The sequence below is a fragment of the Heptranchias perlo genome, chromosome 9 (assembly GCF_035084215.1).
Source record: "Heptranchias perlo isolate sHepPer1 chromosome 9, sHepPer1.hap1, whole genome shotgun sequence".
Taxonomy (NCBI): domain Eukaryota; kingdom Metazoa; phylum Chordata; class Chondrichthyes; order Hexanchiformes; family Hexanchidae; genus Heptranchias; species Heptranchias perlo.
Genome location: NC_090333.1, coordinates 4,727,048 through 4,751,411, shown reverse-complemented (window position 1 = coordinate 4,751,411; position 24,364 = coordinate 4,727,048). Strand labels below are relative to the sequence as shown.

General features: G+C 45.8%; 1 protein-coding gene across 1 annotated transcript in view; it reads left to right on the top strand.

Annotated features, from left to right (window-relative positions):
• LOC137325103 (collagen alpha-1(XXIV) chain) overlaps positions 1-24,028 on the top strand; it is a 423,963-nt gene extending 399,935 nt beyond the window's left edge. The window contains exons 53-59 of the mRNA XM_067989822.1: positions 7,843-7,878; positions 7,992-8,018; positions 9,064-9,129; positions 13,322-13,490; positions 13,584-13,693; positions 20,035-20,253; positions 21,693-24,028. Coding sequence (XP_067845923.1) covers positions 7,843-7,878; positions 7,992-8,018; positions 9,064-9,129; positions 13,322-13,490; positions 13,584-13,693; positions 20,035-20,253; positions 21,693-21,839 — 774 coding nt within the window. The 3' untranslated portion in view covers positions 21,840-24,028. The remainder of the gene's footprint in view (positions 1-7,842; positions 7,879-7,991; positions 8,019-9,063; positions 9,130-13,321; positions 13,491-13,583; positions 13,694-20,034; positions 20,254-21,692) is intronic.
• The last annotated feature ends 336 nt before the right edge of the window (positions 24,029-24,364 follow it).

The window sequence follows — 24,364 nt, the reverse complement described above, 5'->3', positions numbered from 1 at the left end:
AAATGACATGCCACGGAAGTAAGATTTCTGTCTGTATTACACTAAAATTATGACCAGAAGGATGATGTGAGCTGATCTCCCGTGGCATTGCTCATGGTGCCTCAGGGGAGACGGGTTATACCATGTAATTTACAGTGTAATACAAGGGCCATTGGTTTGTGGATGTCTGAATAAGACAAGTTCCATTTTTGTTACACGGTATGCTGGGATTTTCACTGGTACTGAGTTCCGCAACCTTGCCCATTTTTTTTGAGAAAACCGTCAACGAGTGATGTCCACTATGATTATAGAGGATAGAATTTCCTCTTTCTAGCGTCTGACGAGCACTCAGCTCCCAGGCACAGCGAGAAGGACCTGTCGGCAGAGACCCATCACGCCTACCCCACTGCCCCAAGGTTTCCAGGGCTTCCCTAGACGGTCTGAACCCTGAAGGGAAGGGAATTATTTCCTCCCACCCCGCCAAGCGTGATCTTTGGGCCTCGGGAGCTTCTAGATCTCGCTGTCCAGAAGACCCTGCAGCTACGCTACTGTTTCTACAAAGACCCCCTGCACACCCCACCCCGATCCCAGCACAAGGCTTCTGCCAGGGATCAGGCTGTGCAAGTGTTCCAGGCCCTCTTCCCCTCACAGGTTCATGCTGTCAGGCACCCAGCGGGGAGCAGGAGATGAAAGTTTTACTCTTTTAATTGCGTATTTGATTTTTATCTTGTTAAATTTTTTTAAAGCCAAGGCTAGCTGGGAAATCCAAGCTGCTATAAATCTTACTTCCACAGCCCAGGCCTGCCTTCTCACAGTCTTTGTTAGGCCTAAGAATGTAGGTTCTTCTCTCCCTTTTTGAGAGAAGAATCTTATCAGTCTACCCTTACAATCTAGGCATTTCAGTGTAATACTTTTTTTTAATTCACTGGATGTGGGCATTGCTGGCGAGGCCGGCATTTATTACCCATCCCTAATTGCCCCTGAGAAGGTGGTAGTGAGCCGCCTTCTTGACAACTGAGTGGCTTGCTAGGCCATTTCAGAGAGGCAGGTTAAGAATCAACCACATTGCTGTGGGTCTGGAGTCACATATAGGAGAGCAGGTTTAGAATCATAGAATCATAGAAGTTTACAACGTGGAAACAGGCCCTTCGGCCCAACATGTCCATGTCGCCCAGTTTATACCACTAAGCTAGTCCCAATTGCCTGCACTTGGCCCATATCCCTCTATACCCATCTTACCCATGTAACTGTCCAAATGCTTTTTAAAAGACAAAATTGTACCCGCCTCTACTACTGCCTCTGGCAGCTCGTTCCAGACACTCACCACCCTTTGAGTGAAAAAATTGCCCCTCTGGACCCTTTTGTATCTCTCCCCTCTCACCTTAAATCTATGCCCCCCTCGTTATAGACTCCCCTACCTTTGGGAAAAGATTTTGACTATCTACCTTATCTATGCCCCTCATTATTTTATAGACTTCTATAAGATCACCCCTAAACCTCCTACTCTCCAGGGAAAAAAGTCTCAGTCTATCCAACCTCTCCCTATAAGTCAAACCATCAAGTCCCAGTAGCATCCTAGTAAATCTTTTCTGCACTCTTTCTAGTTTAATAACATCCTTTCCTAAAGTGAACTATTAATGAAGCAGATAGGTTTTTACAACAATCTGGTGGTTTCATAGCTACTGTTACTAGCTTTTTATTCCAGATTAACTGAATTTAAATTCCCCAACTACCATGACAGGATTTGAACTCATATCACCTTGGATTATTAGTCCAAACTGCTGGATTACTGGTCCAGTAACATAACCACTATGCTACCATACCCAACGGATTAATACCGAGAGGGTGCTGTTTGTTGGAGCTCCCATTCTTTAGATGAAACATTAAACTGTGGCCCTATCTGCCCGTTCCGAAGGACGTGTCACTATGTGACGAAAAGCAGGCAGACTCCTGGGGTTCGATTTTCCCGGGAAATTGCAGGTGCGTTGGGGGCAGGGGGGGCTTTGAAAATCGGGGAAATCCCGTTGGGGTTCGGAGCCCGGCTCCAACCCGCAGACTTCCGGGTTCCCCATTGACGCGTCTGGGCGCGCGCGCGCCTCCCGAATGCGGAAGTCCCACCGCCAATTAAAGCCGGCGGGATGATACTTTACATAGCTGTTGAGGTAGTTTAAGTACTTGAAGTACTTAATTTTCTCCACATTTTGGCAGGGGTGCGATTTTGAAGCATCCTCAGCGTGTTTCCCGTGCGGTGGGAAACACTCCCATGTTGCAACAGACGTGTTTCAGCCAGCAGCCAGTGGGAGATTCAAATGCTTATTTAGATGGGGAGAAAAGGCCACTTATTGCAGCAGGACACTCTGTTCTGTCAGACGAAGTTTTGGCTGCAAGATCTTTGTGTTTTCACTGAAAATTCTTACTTGCCACTCAAAATTCTTACTTGCCACTCGAAGTTCTGCTGTTAAACATATTTAACTACTTTGCGGACCCCCTCAAACTCACACCGTCAGGATGGGGGGGGGCGCCATGGCTGCGTTCACCACTATGTCCAAGGACGAGCAACATCACCAGCCTCGCCAGGCACGGCCTCCACCTCCGCCCACGTGGAGCTCCACAACACAGTGCTGCGCCACAGGCACCTGCACAAGAGCGCGGAGGGCAACAACGGAGAGAGCACCGTCGCAGGAGGCACTACCCTCCGCCACAGGGTCTACAGACCGAGGCTCAGCTTCCTGGACCTCTCTGAGGAGCAGTGCATACGGAGGTTCAGAGTCAGTCGCCAGGTGGGCGCAGACATCTGCAGCCTCCTTCATGCCGAGCTGCTCCCGGCTGGCCCGAGCAGCATCTCCTTACCTGTCGCTGTCAAAGTCATCACTGCCCTCAACTTCTTCGCCTCTGGATCGTTCCAGGGTGCCACCGGGGACATCGCCGGGGTCTCTCAGTCGTCTGCACACAAGTGCAGAAAGCAGGTCACCGACAGCTTGTTTCGCAGGGCCACGCACTACGTCAACTTCCCCATGGATGACCTCAGCCAGACGGAGAGTCAGTGGGATTCCACGCTGTGGCTGGCTTCCCACGGGTGCAGGGTGTAATCGATTGCACCCATATAGCAATACGAGCACCTCCACACGAGCCAGGACTGTTCATCAACAGGAAGGGCTATCACTTCATCAACACTCAGCTCGTTTGTGACCACCGCAAGAGATTCCTTCACGTGTGCACCAGATACCCTGGCAGCTGCCACAATTCCTTCATCCTCCAGGAATCCAACATCCCGCCCCTCTTCCACGCACCAAACACCCTTAAGGGCTGGCTCCTCAGGGTCAAGGGATACCCCTGCACACGTGGCTCATCACCGACCAACAGTGTTGATATAACGACAGCCACATCGCCACCAGGTCTACAATTGAGCATGCAACAGGGTTGTTCAAGATGCGATTTAGGTGCCTTGATCGTTCTGAGGGAGTGCTTCAATACACACCAGACAGAGTGGGACGCATTATAGTGGTGTGTTGTGCCCTGCACAACGTGGGACAACGGAGAGGGGTGCTACTTGAGGAGGCCCCATCCACATCTGCCACCCACATTGAGGAGGAGGAGGAGCAGGGGAGGAGCAGGAGCAAGAGCAACCCATGGGCAGAGCAGCGGCTCACCTGGCTGCTCGTGAGGCCAGGGAGTCACTGATATGTGAACGGTTCTCCTAACATCAGACTGTGTGAAGAGTCCAGTCCTCACACCATCTGGATAGAGCAGCGCCCACACCAGCACCCCCGTCCACCCCTCCCTGCACAAATCAGGCCTGCAACTGCACCTACACCCACTGTAGAGTGACCCAATGGGTGGCATCAAGTGTCGCCGTTCATGGTGAACCGCATGAAAGGGCCCTATTACAGAAGCCAGTCAAGAATGGCCAAGTCGTGGCAGTAGTGGTGACAATAATAATATTTAATGTGAGTTTAACAAAAAGCAAATATAAATAAAAAACATGACCAACCATCAAACACACTTGAGTGTTCCCTTCGTGCTTACAAAACCTTCGCCTTTCACTTCCGACTACTTCTACGTGGTGCATCCCCTGTGGCTGCAGCAGAGGTAGTGGCAGGTTGCTCTTGTCCATGCCCTGACCGATTAGATGCTTTGGGCCTACGCCTTCTGGGTTTTGGTGCCCGTGAGGGCCCCTCCAAAGACTGCTCCACCTGCACCTGTGCGGGGGCAGATTCGGCCACCTAGAGAAGAGCCAGAATTGCGGGTACTGGTTGGGAGGGGGGCAACAGGTGAGACGTAGGAGCGCTTTGAGTGGCGTCCCCACTTCCATGTCCCCTTTCGCCATCATCCCTCTCGTGGCCCAGGCCCACTCAACTCCTACCACACTGCTGGACAACAGTTTGGAGGACATGTGTGAAGCCTTGTAAGGCCAGTGCTAGTGCATCTGCCTGTTTAAGGCGGCAGAATGTTGTTCACTGTGAGTCCAAACGGCCGTTGTCAGGGCCTGAATGGACTCATTTGTGAGCCGTGCGTGAAACTCAATGGAGGCTAGCCTTCCCTCCATTGCAGACATTCCCACATTTACCTGTGACAGTATCTCAGAGAGTTGCTCACGTCCCTGTGACACTATCTCAGAGATGCCCTCATGTCCCTCATGCAGGAGTTGGACTCTTCCATCCTCTGCGCTATTGTGGAGAGTGCACGAGGCACCTGTTCCAGCACCTCGCAAATGTGCTGCTGACCTGCGATCATTCTCCTTTCAAAGGATGGCCCCCGGGGTTCAGCATCTGTGTCCAGCTGAGCAGAGCCTGGCGAGGAGTGCGTCCACCAACGCGGACTCTCCACAGCTGCCCCTGCCACCAGTGTCTGCTCATGCTCACTTGTGTGTGGTGACTCACCAGATGCCAACCCAACTAACTGAGGACTAGGACCCATCGAGGTGTGAGTATCTGCGCTGGTGGATGGCTCGCTTGGGAGGTGCACCCTCGGAGACCGGCAGGTCCTCTGAGGAATCGCCCTCTGCCGTCACTGAAGGCCCTGTAAGAGAACAGAAGGCAATATTAAGCATGATCACAGATGTGTCATGTTGCAATGAGCATACTGAGGTGCTGAAGATGGCAAGCATTGTTAACATCAATTCATATTGTGTGTGCTGAATGTTGAAGTTATGTCACCAGACGTTTGTCGGGTGCCAGTCTCGGAGTCCCCGACAGACAGGCACTCGAGGGTTCGGCTCAGCTCCAGCGCCTCCTGCTCCACGTCTGTGAGGACAACGATTTGTTGCGGCCTTCTCCAGTCCTCACCCTCGCCCGTGCATTCTGGGCTCTCTTCTCCTATAAGGGGAGAAAGTACAGACGCATGAGTGAGTGATGGTGACGTGGCCAACCGATGAATGCCTTGGTTTGCGTGCGGCTGACCGTGAAAGAGATGCATCAGAGGGTGAGTATGAGACAGAACCATGACATTGTATGAGGATTGGGTTGAGTGGTAGTGGTGGGGTGACTAATGGGGAGGTGAGGAAGTGCTAAGGAAGTGCAGGTAAGTTGAGGATGAGCCTTAAGTGGGTGTGGGGAGTGATGTGGTAGAGTAGTGTTGGCAGTGCAGAATGAGTTGGGGGGTGGGGGCGGTGATGTGGAAGACGGAATGTAGGAGAATCAGTAAGTGTACTCACTCTGGCTGACCTAGTTAGATCATTGAACCACTTCCTGCGCTGGATCCAGGTGCGGGAGATGTTGCTGCTGCTGGTGACCTCCTCTGCCACCTTGAGCCAGGCCTTGGTGGCAGAGGCAGGGCACTTCCTCCCATCCGCCGGGTAAAACACATCCCTCCTCCTCCTCACCCCATCCAGTAGCACCTGGAGTGAGGCATCGTTGAATCTTGGAGCAGCCTTGCCCCTGTGCTTGTTGCATTGTGGTGTGTGGGTGTTTGATCCAGGAGCAGCCATTGGAGGACTGCCCTTTAAATAGAGCTCCTCCAGCTGACAGCCTGTGATGCGGGTGCGCAGTCCGCCTGCTGCGCAGCTTTCGGACGGCAAACCCGGAAGCCACGTTAAGTGGCTCCAATTGACTCGTGATCGCGTGCGAAACAGACATTTTTTTATTGGACGGGTTACCCACGCGCCCAATCAGCCCCCCCCCGGCCATCCTGCCTCCACGCTAATATCGGGGCCCTGGTGTCCGGGCCAACATTCCCATCAAACTACCAAAAAGCGGTGAAATTATCATTCATCTTGTTGTCTGTGGGGCCTTGCTGTGCACAAAATAGTTGCTGCATTTACCCACATAATAACAGCAATTGTGCAATGTAATTCATTCTCTGTAAAAAAGCTTTGGGACATTTGAGATGTGGTAAGGTGCTACATAAACACAAATTCTCTCTTATAAAGGGTGAGTTGGATTTAATTCTAGATGCAGGAGATTCTGTGCCAGAAACAACAATCTTCATATATCTTAGTCTTGACATATTGTGTCTTTGCTTAAACTTCAATATGCAAATGTGTCCTGTCAGGACAAGACCTTCTGCAACAACTGTTCTCGATCGGGATGAGACACATTTTTCCAATGAAAACAGCTGAATCCAAACCCCTTAATGTAGAGTTGAAGAAAATACCTATTAACTCTCTGACCTTGTTGAACATCTACGTGTTGCTGCAAATATGAAATTGTGCCTCCTGGTTAACAAGTTCTTACTAACACAGCGGTTAATTTTCTTTAAGAGTGGGAGCCTGGGTGATGCGGTGGTTAGACACTGAACTTCCATCTCTAGGACTTGAGTTCAAATCTAGGCCAGACTAAAAGCATGAAAGTCGCTCCTTGCTCACTCGCTCCTGCATGGAATGAGTTTTGGGGCAGTCCCAATCCAGTTCTCAGTGAGCATAAGTCCACAGAAGAAGAAGAAAAAAACTACCCTGAATTCAGCACTAAATTGTCAATCTCGCTCAGGTAGGTCACACAATGGCCAATAGAGGAAATGGAAAAGGTTGCACGGGTGCAGTAAGGGATGCTCTTCTGAGAGTGGAACTGGGGCACATTATTGGGGCAGATAAAGGGAACTTTATTCTTCATCTAAGCATGCTACACTTGTGAATGCTCAATGCTGAGGCTGGATGTTTAAAATGGAAAGTACGTCCCCCAGTGACAGCGTCCCTCTGCTTCATGTGGGAAAATAAAAGGTGCAAACTAAGCGTTGGGGTTAATTTCCAGAGGGATAGAATTGAAAAGCAAAGAAGTTATGGTTAGAACCCTAGTTAGATCACACTTGGAGTACTGTGCACAGTTCTGGTCTCCATATTATAAAAAAGGATATAGAGGCACTGGAGAAGGTGCAAAGAAGATTTACAAGGATGATGCCAGAACGGAGAGGTTATATGTATCAGGAAAGATTAAACAGGCTGCGGCTCTTTTCACTAGAAAAGAGAAGGCTGACGGGTGACCCGGAGTCTTTAAGATTATGAAGGGTTTTGATAGGGTAGACTTAGAGAAGATGTTTCCACTTGTGGGGGAGACCAAAACTAGGGGTCATAAATATAAGATAGTCACCAATAAATCCAATAGGGGATTCAGGAGAAACTTCTTTACCCAGAGAGTGGTGAGAATGTGGAAACTCACTCCCACAAGGAGTAGTTGAGGTGAATAGAATAGATGCATTTAAGGGGAAGCTGGATAAACACATGAGGGAGAAAGGAGTAGAAGGATATGCTGATAGGGTTAGATGAAGAGGGGTGGGAGGAGGCTTGTGTGGAGCATAAACACCGGCATGGACCAGTTGGGCTGAATTTTCTGAGCTATAAAATTCTATGTAATTCAATGTAAAAGAAGCAATTAAAGAAAAAAGGTTTTGTTTAGTTCTACAATGATTTTTGATGTTTTCATTCTTTCTTAGGGACCAGAAGGGCCTCGAGGACAGCCTGGACCACCTGTGAGTAGATATTTTAATTTAACTTTGTGAAAGTGTTCCATGGTTTATTTTTTTTTAAAACTCTGCTTTAACTTGAAATGAATGGCTGCAATAACCTGGCTGTTTCATTCTAGGGCCCACCTGGCACACCTGGTCCATTGGTAAGCGATCGTCAACACTGGTCGCTGTTTAACTGTAACGCTCGCTCATTTTAAACTTGCACTTTGAAACCTGTGTTCACCCTTAAAAATAGAAATACTTTCCTCAATTTGAAGGTCAGTTAAAAGGCCAGTCCATAGCTGGTCGCAGACTTTAACCGTAGACAACTATTGCCAATTAAGTGCCTGTTTTTTCCAGTCACATTTTCGACCACATTCCTGGATGATTCACTGAAATCCTACGGAAACAAAGTGTTTGAGGAGTCACAGGTGCAGCTTTGAACATGAAGTGACTTGAAATTGTAAACTCTAAGATATTTTCAAGGAGGATTGTACTCATACACTCAGGTCTCACGCGAATTGCAGTTTTGAATGTTGCACTGAACAGTTTTTTTTTTAGCAGTACACTCATATTTTGTCAGAACAAAGATGTATTGATCATGGTGTTTCAAATACAGAAGGAAAAAGCCTGGACCAAATAAGATTTCTCCTGGAATCCAGTTGAATATATCAAATGGGTGCCAATAGTCGGACAAAAGTTCTGGGTCAGAAAAGCTTAGCTTGTGGGTTTGGATGGTGCAGTCGGTTGGACAATGGCTTTCACTTCTGGTAAGCTGGATTTGAATCGAGCTTCAAACGGGCGGGATGAAAGAGCCCTCTGTCTGCTGGCTGCATAAAATGAATATGGACAGTGTCAAGTTGTCATGAGTGTACAGCATAAAACTGCCCTCATTTTCCACTAAATTGCCAAACTCAGTCAGAGAGTTACAGGAAGGCGAAAGTAGATAATGGAAAAAAGATATCACATTGATGCAATAGAAAGTTGAGGCTGAGACCTCTAGTTAAGGCAGAGTAGACGGGACTTTACTCGGCATCTAACTGTGGTATACCAGCTATTTGATGTTGACTCTGGATGTTTGAGATGGAAAGTGTTCCAATTCCACAGCACGAACACCCATCAACTTTGTTGCGCACAAAATGCATAAAAAAGATGCTCCTTACTGACGGTGTCTACTGCTTTCTTTGTCATTTATTATTTGTTGTGTAGAGACACGTGGACATCAATGCAGCTATTCAAGCCCTGATTGCATCCAATGAAGCCCTCCAGTTTGAGGTAATCATTCGATTTGGTCTTTTTCTTTGATGAAGCATCTTCATACTTACAACAACTACTACTTGCATTTATATAGCGCCTTTAACGTAGCAAAATGTCCCAAGGTGCTTCGCAGGTGCATAATCAGACAAAAATTGACACCGAGCCACATAAGGAGATATTAGGACAGGTGACCAAAAGCTTGGTCAAAGAGATAGGTTTTAAGGAGCACCTTAAAGGAGGAGAGGGAGGCGGAGAGGTTTATGGAGGGAACACTTAGGGCCTAGGCAGCTGAAGGCACGGCCGCCAATGGTGGAGCGATATAAAATCGGGGAGGCGCAAGAGGCCAGAATTGGAGGAGCGCAGAGATCTCGGAGGGTTGTAGGGCTGGAGGAGGTTACAGAGATAGGGTGGGGCGAGGCCGTGGAGGGGCTTGATACAAAAAACCCAAATTATTTAAAGAAATTTCAAAAGGGCCTCTTAACTCAATCAGATGCCAAATTCCATTTTCCATGCAAGCCTCCGAATTATTCAGCACATCTGTGATCTCAGTTTGTAGCTTAAATAGTGCTTGCTGTGTAAACTAGCCAGTATTTTAACATTCTGGATTAAGTAGATGACTTGATGCGACAGTTACAACTCACTAAAAACCTATAAAGACCAGCAAAATCATTCCTCTGAATACATTGGAGCCTGTACTGGACCACTGGCATTTAAAGCTTATTATATGAAGAGGTTTACGATGCCTTGGGATTTGTAATGATGAGATTCCACTATATGTTTCTAGAATCTGATAATATCACACACAGGCAATTCCAACATGAGTGAGGATATTATCACTGTTATGCTCCACAGAAGTCACCTCCCACCCCACTTCATCTAACCCTGTCATCATGTCCTTCTATTCCTTTCTCCCTCATGTAATTATCCAGATTCCCCTTAAATGCATCTATACTATTCGCCTCAACCACTCCTTGTGGTAGCGATTTCCACGTTCTCACCACTCTCTGGGTAAAGAAGTTTCTCCTGAATTCCCTTTTGGATTTATTAGTGACTATCTTATATTTATGGCCCTCAGTTTGGACTCCCTCACAAGTGGAAACATCTTCTCTATGTCTACCCTATCAAACCCTTTCATAATTTTAAAGGCCTCTATTAGGTCACCCCTCAGCCTTCTCTTTTCCAGGGAAAAGAGCCCCAGCCTGTTCAGTCCTGTTTTCCAGAAACTAAAATGTTTTTTAAAAAATTATGATTGATTGCAATAATTGATTTGAAGGAAATAACCAATTTAATGACTGCCAGTCGTCCAGGGGTTAAAGGAGTTGCCCAAACACTTTAAATTAGGATATTTAATACAATATTGGAATTAATTGGTTAAGCCTTTTTGCATGAAATTCCTCTTTGCTATTTTAACAATGCCATTAACCCATTTATTAGTGAACTATATGTAATTGTCATATTAGCAAACAGAGGATTTTCATCCAAATGAGTTAACTAAATCATTACAAATACTATACAAAAGAGTGTCAATCCCTTTGTGTTTTCGTTCAATATGTCAATACAAAATGGCTTCTCCCTGCCTCAGCTTGATTAAAAAGACGAGAACATTTGTTGTATAAACAATTAGAAAGATAAACAATAATTATGTAAAATATTACAATGGGGTCAATTTTAACCTGGAGCATGTTCCAGGCAGGTGGGGCGACGAGGCCTAAATTTCAGGCCCCGGTTATTTTAACTCCCAGGGCTCATTTAAATTCCGCTGCTCCACTGGCCGCCCAGAATGGACGTGAAGAGGGTGCAGAGCGGCTGCCGGCAGGCAAAGATTGGGCGGCTCTTGGCTGCCCGCCGACTTCTTGGTAAAAGGAGAGGGTTTCGGGAAGGTCTCATGGGAGGAAAGGTGGGGGATGGTGGGGAGATGGTAGAAGATGCCGTGTCTTCCCTTGAGGGACCACCTGCTCCTGCTGGCCCCAAAAAGGAAAGATTTAGACTTACCATTCGGTAAGGCCAGCTGCAGGCATGGGCTTGACCGCGAAGGCCCCGGTTAAAATTACATCAGGGTCCTCTTGACGTAATAGGACCCTGATTTGCATAAATTTATGAGGCTCCCGCTTGCTTTAGGCGGACGCCTCATCTGCCTGCAAAACCCAGCAGGTTACATCAGAAACGGTCAGAAATCATCAGGATCTGAGCGAATAACTATCTTGCTTATTTCTAACTGCCCACGCACCAGGATTCCGCCGGGCGAGCAGGGTTAAAATCGACCCCAATATTTATACAACAACAACAACTTGCATTTATATAGCACCTTTAATGTAGTCAAAGGTCCCAAGGCGCTTCATGGGAGCGATTATCAAACAAAATTTGACACCGAGCTGTATAAGGAGATATTGGGACAGGTGACCGAAAGCTTGGTCAAAGAGGTAGGTTTTAAGGAGCGTCTCAAAGGAAGAGAGAGAGGCGGAGAGGTTTAGGGAGCTGAAGGCACGGCCGCCAATGGTGGAGCGATGAAAATCGGGGATGCGCAGGAGGCCAGAATTGGAGGAGCGCAGAGATCTCGGCGGGTTGGAGGGCCGGAGGAGGTCACAGAGATAGGGAGGGGCGAATTTTAAAATCAAGGCGTTACCGGACCGGGAGCCAATGTAAGTCAGCGAGCACAGGGGTAATGGGCGAATGGGACTTGGTGCAAGTTAGGATCCAGCAGCAGAGTTTTGGATGAGCTCAAGTTTACGGAGGGTCTTTATATCTTTAAGCTGGAGTTTGGGAACACAGGGGACCTTCTTATGACAACCCGGTCATTTCTGATCAACTTTGCGTGCGACAGGATAAGTCACAGCAATGCCAATGAAGGGATAAGTTTATACTCTGTAAAGATTCGCTGTCATCAGGAATTTGTACGCTGGCTGTCCCTCAGAGCAGTAAGGTGTAGATCTTCACTGGTAACTTTCCACAGAGCGAGTTGCAATTTCAGGCAGGGCGTCAGAGAAAAGAGATCGTGGAATGATTCCATTGGAAGAGCATCTATTTTCAACAAAAGTACAGTGGAATAGAACCACCGAGAGGTACACAATGAAGGGATTGAAAGCGGGAATAAACCTATATGAGCATTTATTTTTTTCTAAGCAAGATGCTGGTTGAGATCTGATGGATAAGAATGCAGTTGTTGTTGTTACTTCACTTTCCCAACGGTGCAGTGAAGGATATGGAGATACATCGAATCAGTCTTTTTGATCATTTTGTTTTATGGAGTGTAGTAGAGCTGTACACACTAAAGCTATGGTTCGCTGTATCTCCAGAATTGTCAATGCAAAATGGAAACACTTTTAATGAGCTAGAGAAAAAGAAAGAAAGGACTTGCATTTATATTGTGCCTTTCATGACCTCAGGATGTCCCAAAGCACTTTACAGCCAATTACATACTTTAGAAGTACATCTGTTTTTAGTGATATTGTTCGAGGGACGAATATTGGCCAGGCCCCCGGGGAGAACTCCCCCCGCTCTTCTTCGAAATAGTGCCGTGGGATCTTTTACGTCCACCTGAGAGGGCAGACGGTTCCTCGGTTTAACATCTCATCTGAAAAAACAGAACCTCTGACAGTGCAGCGCTCCCTCAGTACTACACTGGGAGTGTCAGCCTAGATTTTGTGCTCAAGTCTCTAGAGTGGGACTTGAACCCACAATCTTCTGATTCAGAGGTGAGAGTGCCACGGCTGACACCTAAAGTGAACTGACAAGCTGTTGGCCAGAGATGGAGGTGGTCTATGCAATAGAAATGAATAGGAAACATTCTTGTGGGCTGTGCTATTAAGCTCTGTATGTAAATAGATCTCATGAAATTACTAATTTTCTTTCTCTTTTTTTCCCCTCTCCTTATTATTGCTTTTGTACTATTTCTATGTGACTACGCATTCTGCTTTGTGTTGGGTAATAACGCTAACCTGAATATTGCTTTAAATTCAAATCTAATAAAATTAATATTGCAATGGTTGCATGAATGGTTAATAAATGTATTGGCAACTGTAAACTTCTCCATACTTTTACGTTTGACTGGTTTTCCCTCCTTTGGAAATGCATACTGAATCCCTAAATGATGTGTATAATTTGTATTATTTTAACACTTGTACTTTGATCATGCGCTTTGGGCGTTTTTCCTATAACTACGGCTTTCCATCTTGTCTCAATTGACTCACGCAATGATTAACACTTTCTGTAGAACTACCAGAATACTGAAATACCCTTCATTGAACAAGGTGTAGAGATATTCAAAACTCTACACTATCTCAGCAGTCTGATGCACAGTATCAAGAACCCGCTGGGAAGCAAAGAACACCCTGCTCGTATATGTCGGGACTTGCTGAACTGTGAACATAAATTATCTAATGGTGAGTGCGGCTCCGTGCTTTTCATTCTATCTTTTGCAAGCACTAATTGCTTACTACAGATTGCTAATGCAAAATTCTTTTCAATTTTGACAGGCAAATACTGGATCGACCCGAACCTAGGTTGCCCTTCAGATACAATCGAAGTATTCTGCAATTTCAGCATCGGTGGCCAAACCTGTTTACGCCCTGTCGGTATATCTAAGGTAAAATATTAACTTCGTTCCTGGCAACATATGTAACTGGAATACTGCATACAGTTTTGGTCTCCATACTTAAGAAAAGACATACTTGCTCTCGAGGCAGTACAAAGAAGGTTCACTCGGTTAATCCCGGGGATGAGGGGGTGGACATATGAGGAGAGGTTGAGTAGGTTGGGACTCTACTCATTGGAGTTCAGAAGAATGAGAGGCGATCTTATTGAAACATATAAGATTGTGAAGGGGCTTGATCGGGTGGATGCGGTGAGGATGTTCCCAAGGATGGGTGAAACTAGAACTAGGGGGCATAATCTTAGAATAAGGGGCTGCTCTTTCAAAACTGAGGTGAGGGGAAACTTCTTCACTCAGAGGGTAGTAGGTCTGTGGAATTTGCTGCCCCAGGAAGCTGTGGAAGCTACATCATTAAATAAATTTAAAACAGAAATAGACAGTTTCCTAGAAATAAAGGGAATTAGGGGTTACGGGGAGCGGGCAGGAAATTGGACATGAATTTAGATTTGAGGTTAGGATCAGATCAGCCATGATCTTATTGAATGGCGGAGCAGGCTCGAGGGGCCGATTGGCCTACTCCTGCTCCTATTTCTTATGTTCTTATGTAAGTTGTGCACTGCTTGCAAAGTGTGACGGTTTCAAGCTTGTCTAAATTAATTTTTTGCTTGGTAGAACCTATTATTTTTGGAGGCAGGAAAAGGCTACATGGAATTACATAGAATGTACAGTAGGGAAACAGGCCATTCGGCCCAACTGGTCCAAGTCGGTTTTTATGCTCCACACGAGCCTCCTCCCTCCCTACTTCATCTAAACCTATCAGCATAACCTTCTATATCCCTTTCTGCCTCATGTGTTTACTGGCCAAACGAACCTGCCCCTTTTTCTCATTGAGATCAGTCTCATTATATCACACAACCCCTGTGACTCCAGAAAAATGTGTGATTTCTCAAATCCATTTATACTATTTGCTTCAGTGGTTTTAGCTGGCAAAGTACCAGTGTGCCTATTTGTCTTTGTGTGAACTAATCCTGCCTGAATTCCCAATTTACTCCTATTTTTACAGTTCCCGAAATTTTGAACCCTTTGTCAATGTGAACCAGGAAAAAGGCACAGCCTTTTTAAAAATTCGTTCATGGGACGTGGGAGTCGCTGGCGAGGTCATTGCCCATCCCTAATTGTCCTTGAGAAGCCATGATGTGGGGATGCCGGTGATGGACTGGGGTTGACAATTGTAAACAATTTTACAACACCAAGTTATAGTCCAACGATTTTATTTGAAATTTACAAGCTTTCGGAGGCTTCCTCCTTCCTCAGGTAAATGTTAGGAACTCCTCGAAGCCGACGCATTTATAAATCACAGAACAATACATGGTGATTACAGATAGTCTTTGCAACTGCCCGTTGCCAAGGCAATCACAGTGTTCAGACAGAGAGGTGTTACCTACAGAGCCCCCGAATATACAGTCAACAAAAAAAAACAAACAGAAAAAAAAAAGAGAGAGAGAGGCAGAAACGTCCGGAAGGCAGAGAAAGCCAGCAAATGACCTATTATATTAAAAACAGATAGCTTTTGTTTGCTGGTGGGGTTACGTGTAGCGTGACATGAACCCAAGATCCCGGTTGAGGCCGTCCTCATGGGTGCGGAACTTGGCTATCAATTTCTGCTCGACGATTTTGCGTTGTCGTGTGTCTCGAAGGCCGCCTTGGAGTACGCTTACTCGAAGGTAAGCGTACTCCAAGTTACCATGCAGACACTGCAACAATGGATGAACGGACACCGCGCAACAATCGCCAGACAGGAGGGTTCCCTCCCAGTCGGGGAACACTTCAGCAGTCAGGGACATTCAGCCACCGATCTTCGGGTAAGCGTTCTCCAAGGCGGCCTTCGAGACACACGACAACGCAAAATCGTCGAGCAGAAATTGATAGCCAAGTTCCACACCCATGAGGACGGCCTCAACTGGGATCTTGGGTTCATGTCACGCTACACGTAACCCCACCAGCGAACAAAAGCTATCTGTTTTTAATATAACGGGTCATTTGCTGGCTTTCCCTGCCTTCTGGATGTTTCTGCCTCTCTCTCTCTGTTTTTTTTTCTGTTTGTTTTTTTTTGTTGACTGTATATTCGGGGGCTCTGTAGGTAACACCTCTCTGTCTGAACACTGTGATTGCCTTGGCAACAGGCAGTTGCAAAGACTATCTGTAATCACCATGTATTGTTCTGTGATTTATAAATGCATAGGCTTCGAGGAGTTCCTAACATTTACCTGAGGAAGGAGGAAGCTTCCGAAAGCTTGTAAATTTCAAATAAAATCGTTGGACTATAACTTGGTGTTGTAAAATTGTTTACAATTGTCCTTGAGAAGGTGGTGGTGAGCCGCCTTCTTGAACCGCTGCAGTCCGTGTGGTGAAGGTTCTCCCACAGTGCTGTTAGGAAGGGAATTCCAGGATTTTGACCCAGCGATGATGAAGGAACGGCGATATATTTCCAAGTCGGGATGGTGTGTGACTTGGAGGGGAACGTGCAGGTGGTGTTGTTCCCATGTGCCTGCTGCTTCTGTCCTTCTAGGTGGTAGAGGTCGCGGGTTTGGGAGGTGCTGTGGAAGAAGCCTTGGCGAGTTGCTGCAGTGCATCCTGTGGATGGTACACACTGCAGCCACAGTGAGCCTGGTGTAGAACTAAGCCACACAGATGAGAATATCCCAGGTTTGATTCTTGGACTGCACTGAATTAGCTAACTTCAGCCGTCTAGAGGTCACGGTGTAGCAATCGGGTGTGGAGGTACAAGCTGATTTGCTCTTCTCCCTAGCTCAGGAGCACTAGTTTACCTCAGTGCCGTAGGCTAGGGAGAAGGCGAAACCAGCCAGAGTCACTGCTGATTGCATTCCAAAGCACCTTGCTGAGAAGCACACAGACGTGGATGTCAGATGAGGACAGAATAGGTCTCAGCTGCAATGCATGCCTCAGTTGAATAACCTGCCCATACTCCCATCTAGATTCACACATGGAATCTTACAGCACAGAAGGAGGCCATTCAGCCCATCGTGCCTGTGCCTGCTCTTGGAAAGTGCTTCCCAATTAGTCTCCACTCCCCCTGCTCTTTCCCCATAGCCCTGTAATTCTTTTCCCTTCAAGTTTTTGTCCAGTTGCCTTTTGAATCTGCTTCCACCGCCCATTCAGGCAGTGCATTCCAGATCATCACAACTCGCTGCGTAAAAAGAATACTCCTCATCTCCCCTCTGGCTCTTTTGCCAATTACGTTAAATCTGTTTGCTCTGATTACCGACCCTCCTGCCTTGAAAATAACCAATGGGCAAAGTTTTGCTGCCCATGGAATAGTCCCCCAGCAAAACTGAGTACTGCCACAATTGGAGGGAAAAAAAGGAAAAAATCTGAGATAATAAAAAATGGAAATAAAAACTACTGTTGGGTCACCCCAAAGTCCATCTTTGATTTGTAGAATTGAACAAAAAGAGATTTGAGTGGATGTAGTACCATGTCCGTAACCAAGAAAAACCACAGTGGAACTTGTTTGAGTCATCAAGAGAAATCTTGCTTTAGCTGTGACTAAATAGTTATAAGAACGATTAATGCAAAAATGATTAGTGGCAAAAGAATCACCTCTTTTTGATCTTTATCTTTCATCTTTATTTCTCGTACTCCGCCCCTCCAAAGTGTCCAGGTACAATTTTCTTGTGGCAGCATATAAATGATTATTAAAATACTGGCTGCAAGCACTTTCTATTGACTAACTGTCAAATTATTCCACGCTGGCACCTCCTCCTTGCATGTAGTTGTGTTGTAGAAAACCATAATCGCAGTGTCATAGTAGTTACAGTGCAGGAAGAAGCCATTCAGCCCATCGACTCTCTGAAAGAGCTATCCAATTTGCCCCATTTACCTGCTCTTTCCCCATAGCCCTGTAAATTTTTTCCCTTCAAGTTATTATCCAATTCCCTTTTGAAAGTTATTATTGAATCTGCTTCCACCGCCCTTTCAGGCAGTGCATTCCAGATCATCACAACTCGCTGCGTAAAAAAATGTTTCCTCATGCCGCCTCTGGCTCTTTTGTCAATCACCTTAAATCTGTGTCCTCTGGTCACCGACCCTTCTGCCACTGGAAACAGTTTCTCCTTATTTACTCTGTCAAAACCCTTCATGATTTTGAACACCTCTATCAAATCTCCCCTTAACCTTCTCTGCTCTAAGGAGAACAATCCCAGCGTCTCCAGACTCTCAACAAAACTGAAGTCCCTCATTCCTGGTACCCATTCTAGTAAATCTCCTCTGCACCCTCTCCAAGGCCTTGACATCCTTCCTAAAGTGTGGTGCCCAGAATTGAACACAATACTCCAGCTGAGGCTTAACCAGTGTTTTATAAAGGTTTAGCGTAACTTTCTTGCTTTTGTACTCTATGCCTCTACTAATAAAACCCAGGATCCTATATGCTTTTTTAACAGCATTCTCAATTTGTTCTGCCACCTTCAAAGATTTGTGTCCAGACACCCCCAGGTCGCTCTGTTCCTGCATCCTCTTTAAAATTCTACCATTTAGTTTATATTGCCTCTCCTCATTGTTCCTACCAAAATGCAACACTTCACACTTCTCTGCGTTAAATTTAATCTGCCATGTGTCTGCCCATTTCACCAGTCTGCCTATGTCCCCCTGAAGTCTGTTACTATCCTCTATTGTTTACTACATTTCTGAGCTTCATGTCATCTGCAAACTTTGAAATTATACCCTCTATACGCAAGTCCAGGTCAAAAAGAGCAGTGGTCCTAATCCCAACCCCTGGGGAACACCACTGTATACTTCCCTCCAGTCTGAAAAACAACCATTCACTACACTCTGCTTTCTGTTCCCTAGCCAATTTTGTATCCACGCTGCCACTGTCCCTTTAATCCCATGATAGTAAAATCAGTGAGTCAATAATTAAAGCACCTTAATCAGAATATATCCCATGAAGGTGAAGGAGCAGGTGCATTCTGATAGTGAAAAATGCACACTGATAGTAGATGGGTTTCTGTGTAACTTGTGGTTGGCATAATTCGGAACACTTAACAACAGATTGTATTGAAATAAAAACAGAAAATGCTGGAAACAATCAGGCAGCATTTTGTGGAGAGAGAAACAGAGCTAACGTTTCAGTTGATTGACCTTTCGTCTGAACTGGAAGAAGTTGCAGATTAAAAGTTTTTAAACAAGTACAGAACCAGGTGAAATGTTGGAGAGGAGGAAGGAACAAAGGGAAGGTCTGTGATAGGGTGGAGGGGAGGAGTGATTAAAGAACAAAAGGGATGGAAGGCAAAAGGGGGTGGTAATGAGACAAGTGAAGAAACAAAAGGTCGGATCAAGAGGTGTACATGATTACAGCAGAACCATTATCGGCACCTGCTGTACGAGAAAATGGGAGCAGAAGTTACGATCTGAAGTTGTTAAACTCATTGTCGAGGCCAGAAGGATGTGGAGTGTCTAATTGATGTATTGGTTGGTAAATGGTGGAATTTTACAAAGACAAGTCTTGAATTGTATTACACATTGACACATCCCCATTAATTGTAAGTACATTGTTAATGTCAAAGGGTTCAAACAAACTAGTCCATGATATTTTACAATCTGTTTTTGGAGAACGGAGTGTATGCATTTTGCTTTACATATACTAAGGTATCATATTAGTCCGAGTTGATTACTACTGAAGTAACAGCATTGCTGGATGAACGTGTATAAAGTTGCAAAGCAAAGAGCACAAGTATCTGTAGAAGATTAACTATAATCTAGGTAGCTGGATTTAATAACTTTAGTAACATTGTATGCCAATTTTGCTGAACATTTATGATTGGCTGCAGTACTCTAATTAGAATCATAGAATGATACAGCACAGAATGAGGCCATTCGGCCCATCGTGCCTGTGCCAGCTCTTTGAAAGAGCTTTCCAATTAGTCCCACTCCCCTGCTCTTTCCCCATAGCCCTGTAAATTTTTTCCCCTTCAAGTTATTATCCAATTCCCTTTTGAAAGTTACTATTGAATCTGTTTCCACCGCCCTTTCAGGCAGTGCATTGCAGATCATCACAACTCGCTGCGTAAAAAAAATTCTCCTCATGTCGCCTCTGCTTCTTTTGCCGATCACCTTAAATGTGTGTTCCTCTGGGTACCGACCCTCCTGGTAACAGTTTCTCCTTATTTACTCTATCAAAACCCTTCATGGTTATGAACACCACTATTTTGACAAGCATTTTCTTTTTTTTTATTAATCCCGTTGTAGCATATCTATTTTATGATTTTTATGATTTTTTTTTCATTGAGCTCATTTTAAGCGTTTATTTTCCTTTGCAGTTGGAGTTTGGAATTGGGAAGGTGCAGATGAACTTTTTGCACTTACTGAGCTCCGAAGCTGTGCAGACCATCACGATTCATTGTCTCAATTTCCCAGTCTGGAGGAACACCACCAACAAAGATCCCTATGCTAACTCTATGCGGTTTAGAGGATGGAACGGGCAGATATTTAAAGCAGATACAATATTTCAACCAAGAGTTATAAGAGACGGATGTAAGGTAAACCCCTGAGCATTTTGTGGTTAACGGTTCAGGTGTACAGTCCTATTGCAGCAAAATCAACTCAAAAGCCCAGATTGCCTTATTGTTTTATTCAGGAAATGTTGTGAATGTAGAAATATCCCTTGAGAGTCATCCATAATGCTATTTTCTCATTCTCACCAGTATAAATTCATGGAACCTTTCTTTCATAGATGTTACATAATAAGCTATTTTAAAATCTGTAAACTGTATTGAATATCGAAGACGTAAAGCTCAACATTGTATTCAGTGATTTGCTGATTATCCTGCTGTTTTCATGTGCACACGAGGCGTCCAGTGAGAGCTAATTCTCCAATATTATGTAATGGTCCTTCAGCAGCACCAACGGGGAGCCGGGGAGAGGGAACCCGTAATCAGGCGAAGAGCCTGGTACGGCCAGTGACGTGGAGGCCTTGCCCATTAGAATATTGTTGGGCTGCCTCCTGCCCGGCAGCCGGCCAGATTGACAGCCCAGCCAGTGGGCAGGAGGGAAAGCCAGCGGCAGGAGGCCGCATCCGGGGACCCTTGGGGACGATCCACGGCACTCAGGAGGGAGCATCAGCTCTGGGCCACGATCTGGGAGATGGCGGGGGGAGGCTGGAGATCAGGGCGAGAGGAGAGGCCAGAGATCGGAGGCTAGGGGAGGCTGGAGTTGAGGGGCTGGGGGAAGCTGGAGTTCGGGGGCTGAGGGAGGAGGCCGGATATCGGGGGCTGAGGGAGGAGGCTGGATAACGGGGGCTGAGGAGAGAGGCTGGAGTTCGGGGGCTGAGGGCCAGAGATCGGAGGCCAGAGGGGAGGCCGGAGATTGGGGCCCGGGCTGAGGGCCAGAGATCGGAGGCTGGGGGTGGGGGAGGCTGGAGATTGGGGCCTGGGGGGGGAGGCTGGAGATTGGGGCCTGGGGGAGAAAACTGGAGATTGGGGGCTGAGCGGGGGAGGCTGGCGATCAAGAGCTGAGGGGGGAGGCTGGAGATCGGGGCCCATGGGGGAGGCTGGATATCGGGGGCTGAGGAGGGAGGCTGGAGATCAGGGCCCGGCGGGGGGAGGCTGGATATCGGGGGCTGAGAAGGGAGGCTGGAGATAAAGGCCTGGGGTGAGGCTCGGGATCGGGGGCTGAGGAGGGGAGGCTGGAGATCAGGGCCCGGGGAGGAGGCTGGAGATCAGGGCCCGGGGGGGAGGCTGGAGATCGGGGGCTGAGGAGAGGCCAGAGATCGGGGGCCGGGGTGGGGGGCGGGGGGTGGGAGCAGAAGGCTCCGATTAAAACCGAGGCCAAAGTTTATTTACTCAAGCTCCAATTCATGCTCCATTCTCTTAAATTTACATATCTCATTGAAACTGAATCACGCATAGACCAGGTAAGAATGCAATCCTGGTCTTTCCCTTGATTCCAGTTATTAAGTATGTTTGTTTGTTGATTGCAGATTCAAGATGGAACATGGCAACAGACACAGTTTGTTTTTCACACTCAAGTTGTGAATCAACTCCCAATTGTTGAAATTCAGAGGCTCCCTCATCTCAAGCCAGAAAAGCAATACCGTGTAGAAATTGGTCCAGTGTGCTTTCTATAGAGGACAATAGACCTGGGTTATCCTTATGAACTCTGTAAGGAAACTGCTACCAAAAGTTAGAATCCCTTACTCAGCTAAAGGTTTTGGGTGAGATTTTATCTCCGTTCACGGTGGAAAATCCAGGAACAAATTTTTATTTTAAAAGTCGCCGTACTTTTATTAAAACAGATTTCTCAGGAAGAAAGCCCTCTATCTACAGAAAACCATTTACTGCAGTTAGAAGGAAATGCAAGGCTGCAAACATATCTTCCCTCACACACGATACTTTGTGCTTCCTGTCATAGTTCCTTTTAAAAGTAAAAGTAATGGAAACTTTTAGTAATATATAGGTTACGATTACAAGTCCGTTCACGCGCTGTAAGTCAACCCCTGAAAAAGAAAGATCTTCATCTTTATTAGCACTGATGGCTTTATGTGGCAGAATGCGCTATGGTCTTTGGATGAGCGTGGTTTACAGCTAAAAGCAAGTGCCCAGTTTTGTCATCTTCTCTTCAGTTTTTGAAATATGATACTGACAGAACAGTCCTCTACCTCCAATATGTTGCCTGTCTTCCACCTAGGCTTTTATTTTAGGTCAGCCTGGTGTCTGACATGCACGGATATCCATCATGCTAATGAGTCTACAGGCCAGTCTACTGAGAAATCTGCATGCAGAGTTCCTGTTTGCCTGATATTGAGTACACACTCTCTTCCTGGAGAGACACACCCACTTACCTAAGATTGGCAAGAGCCAAGGCTTGGAGATTCCCCGAGTATACATGAACTACTGCTGAGGTTTAAAGCAGTTAAGTCCAAGCAGGTCACCGGCACACAGCACAGGTAATCTTGCTGCTGCTGTATGTCCAGGGAAGACCACCCCACCCATTAGAGTATTGGTTTGAAGGGTTATGTGGACCCAAATGGGGAGCATCTAATCCACCAAGAGCCAGGCCTGCCTCTTCAACACCCAACTGGTTGATCGCCAACACTATGTTGGAATACTGTAGACATCAGATTACTGAGCCTGCCACAGAGGATCAACTTGGTTCTGATCTCTACTGACAGGCATGCCATCTTGGAGACAACTCAAACCTAAAGAGACCCACCCCCCACCACTTACTTTCCTGTACACCCCTTGTCCAAGGAGAGTAGTTAGCAGTAGGTCATCAGACAGGCAGACGACAGGTACCAGAAGCCCCCTGAGCAGCATGATGGGTGGAGCGCACTGCCGCCATCCTCCTGACCACGGCATGGACACACTCCCCCCCGACAACCCCCCCATACCCTGACAAATAGTGGTTCTATTGGTGAGACGTGCAGAGCTTTGGTTGCAACTGCTCGTCACTCTGCAACTTGATCAAGGTGGGCACTGAACCCTGGATATTGCTTGTGTGTTGGCATTCCCAGCCTCCAGATAATGTCCGTCATCCCGAGCCTCCAGATAATGTCCGTCATCCCGAGCCTCATAGTTTGTTGCTCATTTGATGAACGTCTGTCTTCGGCCTGGCGGAAGGAAATGCTTGTGACATATCGGCCACCTCGATGCCCTAGGTGCTTATGTTAATAAGGTGCTAATTGTTTCAATGAGCAAAGATTTTTTTGATACCGTTATTTTTTCAAAATGTATGTACTGGCTACATTCAGTATTTTCTGTTTTAAAAGTACTTATTTGGTCATTTATTTCTATCACAAACATTATTTATATGAACTGTGTAATTATGCCAATTGCGTCTTTTATTTTGTGGATGTGCTGTACAGATTGGCACAATATAAATGGTGGCTGTAGATAGATGGAGATGCTTAGCTAGTGGAAGGAATGTTGTAGAACAACTACATGCTGTTCAGTTTTGAGGTTGTAGCTTGCTGTTATATATTAAATCTTGATCACTCGCTCAATGACATCAAATTAAATGTTACTTGTGCATATTTTGTATAGTTGGTTTTAGGGCTGGGCCAATTCATCTATATTCAATTAATCGATTACAAGTTTTATTTAACAGAAAATCACTTAACTGACTTATCAGTGAGGCAGCCATTAATGGCATTGCACAGACTGGGTGCACCTCTTTAGACCCCACTTATTGAGCTCTCGTTCTACAGGTGTCTACAGAAATTGCCACGATAACAAGGGCTGAAGTGTATTTTTTTTTTGTCTTTATATTAGTTGAGACATTGCATATTCACTGAAAATATCTTAACAAACTGGACTTCACTCAACATAACACTAAATTGTTGTTGTATCAAATACTTAACCAGGAAATCATACCACTGTCATGATGGTTTTGCATTTCTAAATAAGTATAACCAATTTAATAATTGATAGAATATTCAATTACCAAAATAATTGGCATAGCTCCAGTTTGTTTTAACTGCAAGACGACAAATCTCTTTGATTTGCTGCTATTAAATTATAATTACCACTGACTTGCCCACACCATCATAGTGGTGATTTTGTTTTGCAAATGCTGGTACAATACAGGGTTCCTTTTCTGAATTTTTGTTTACGGTTTTTAGTTGTACTTTACATTTACGAAAAACAAATCATT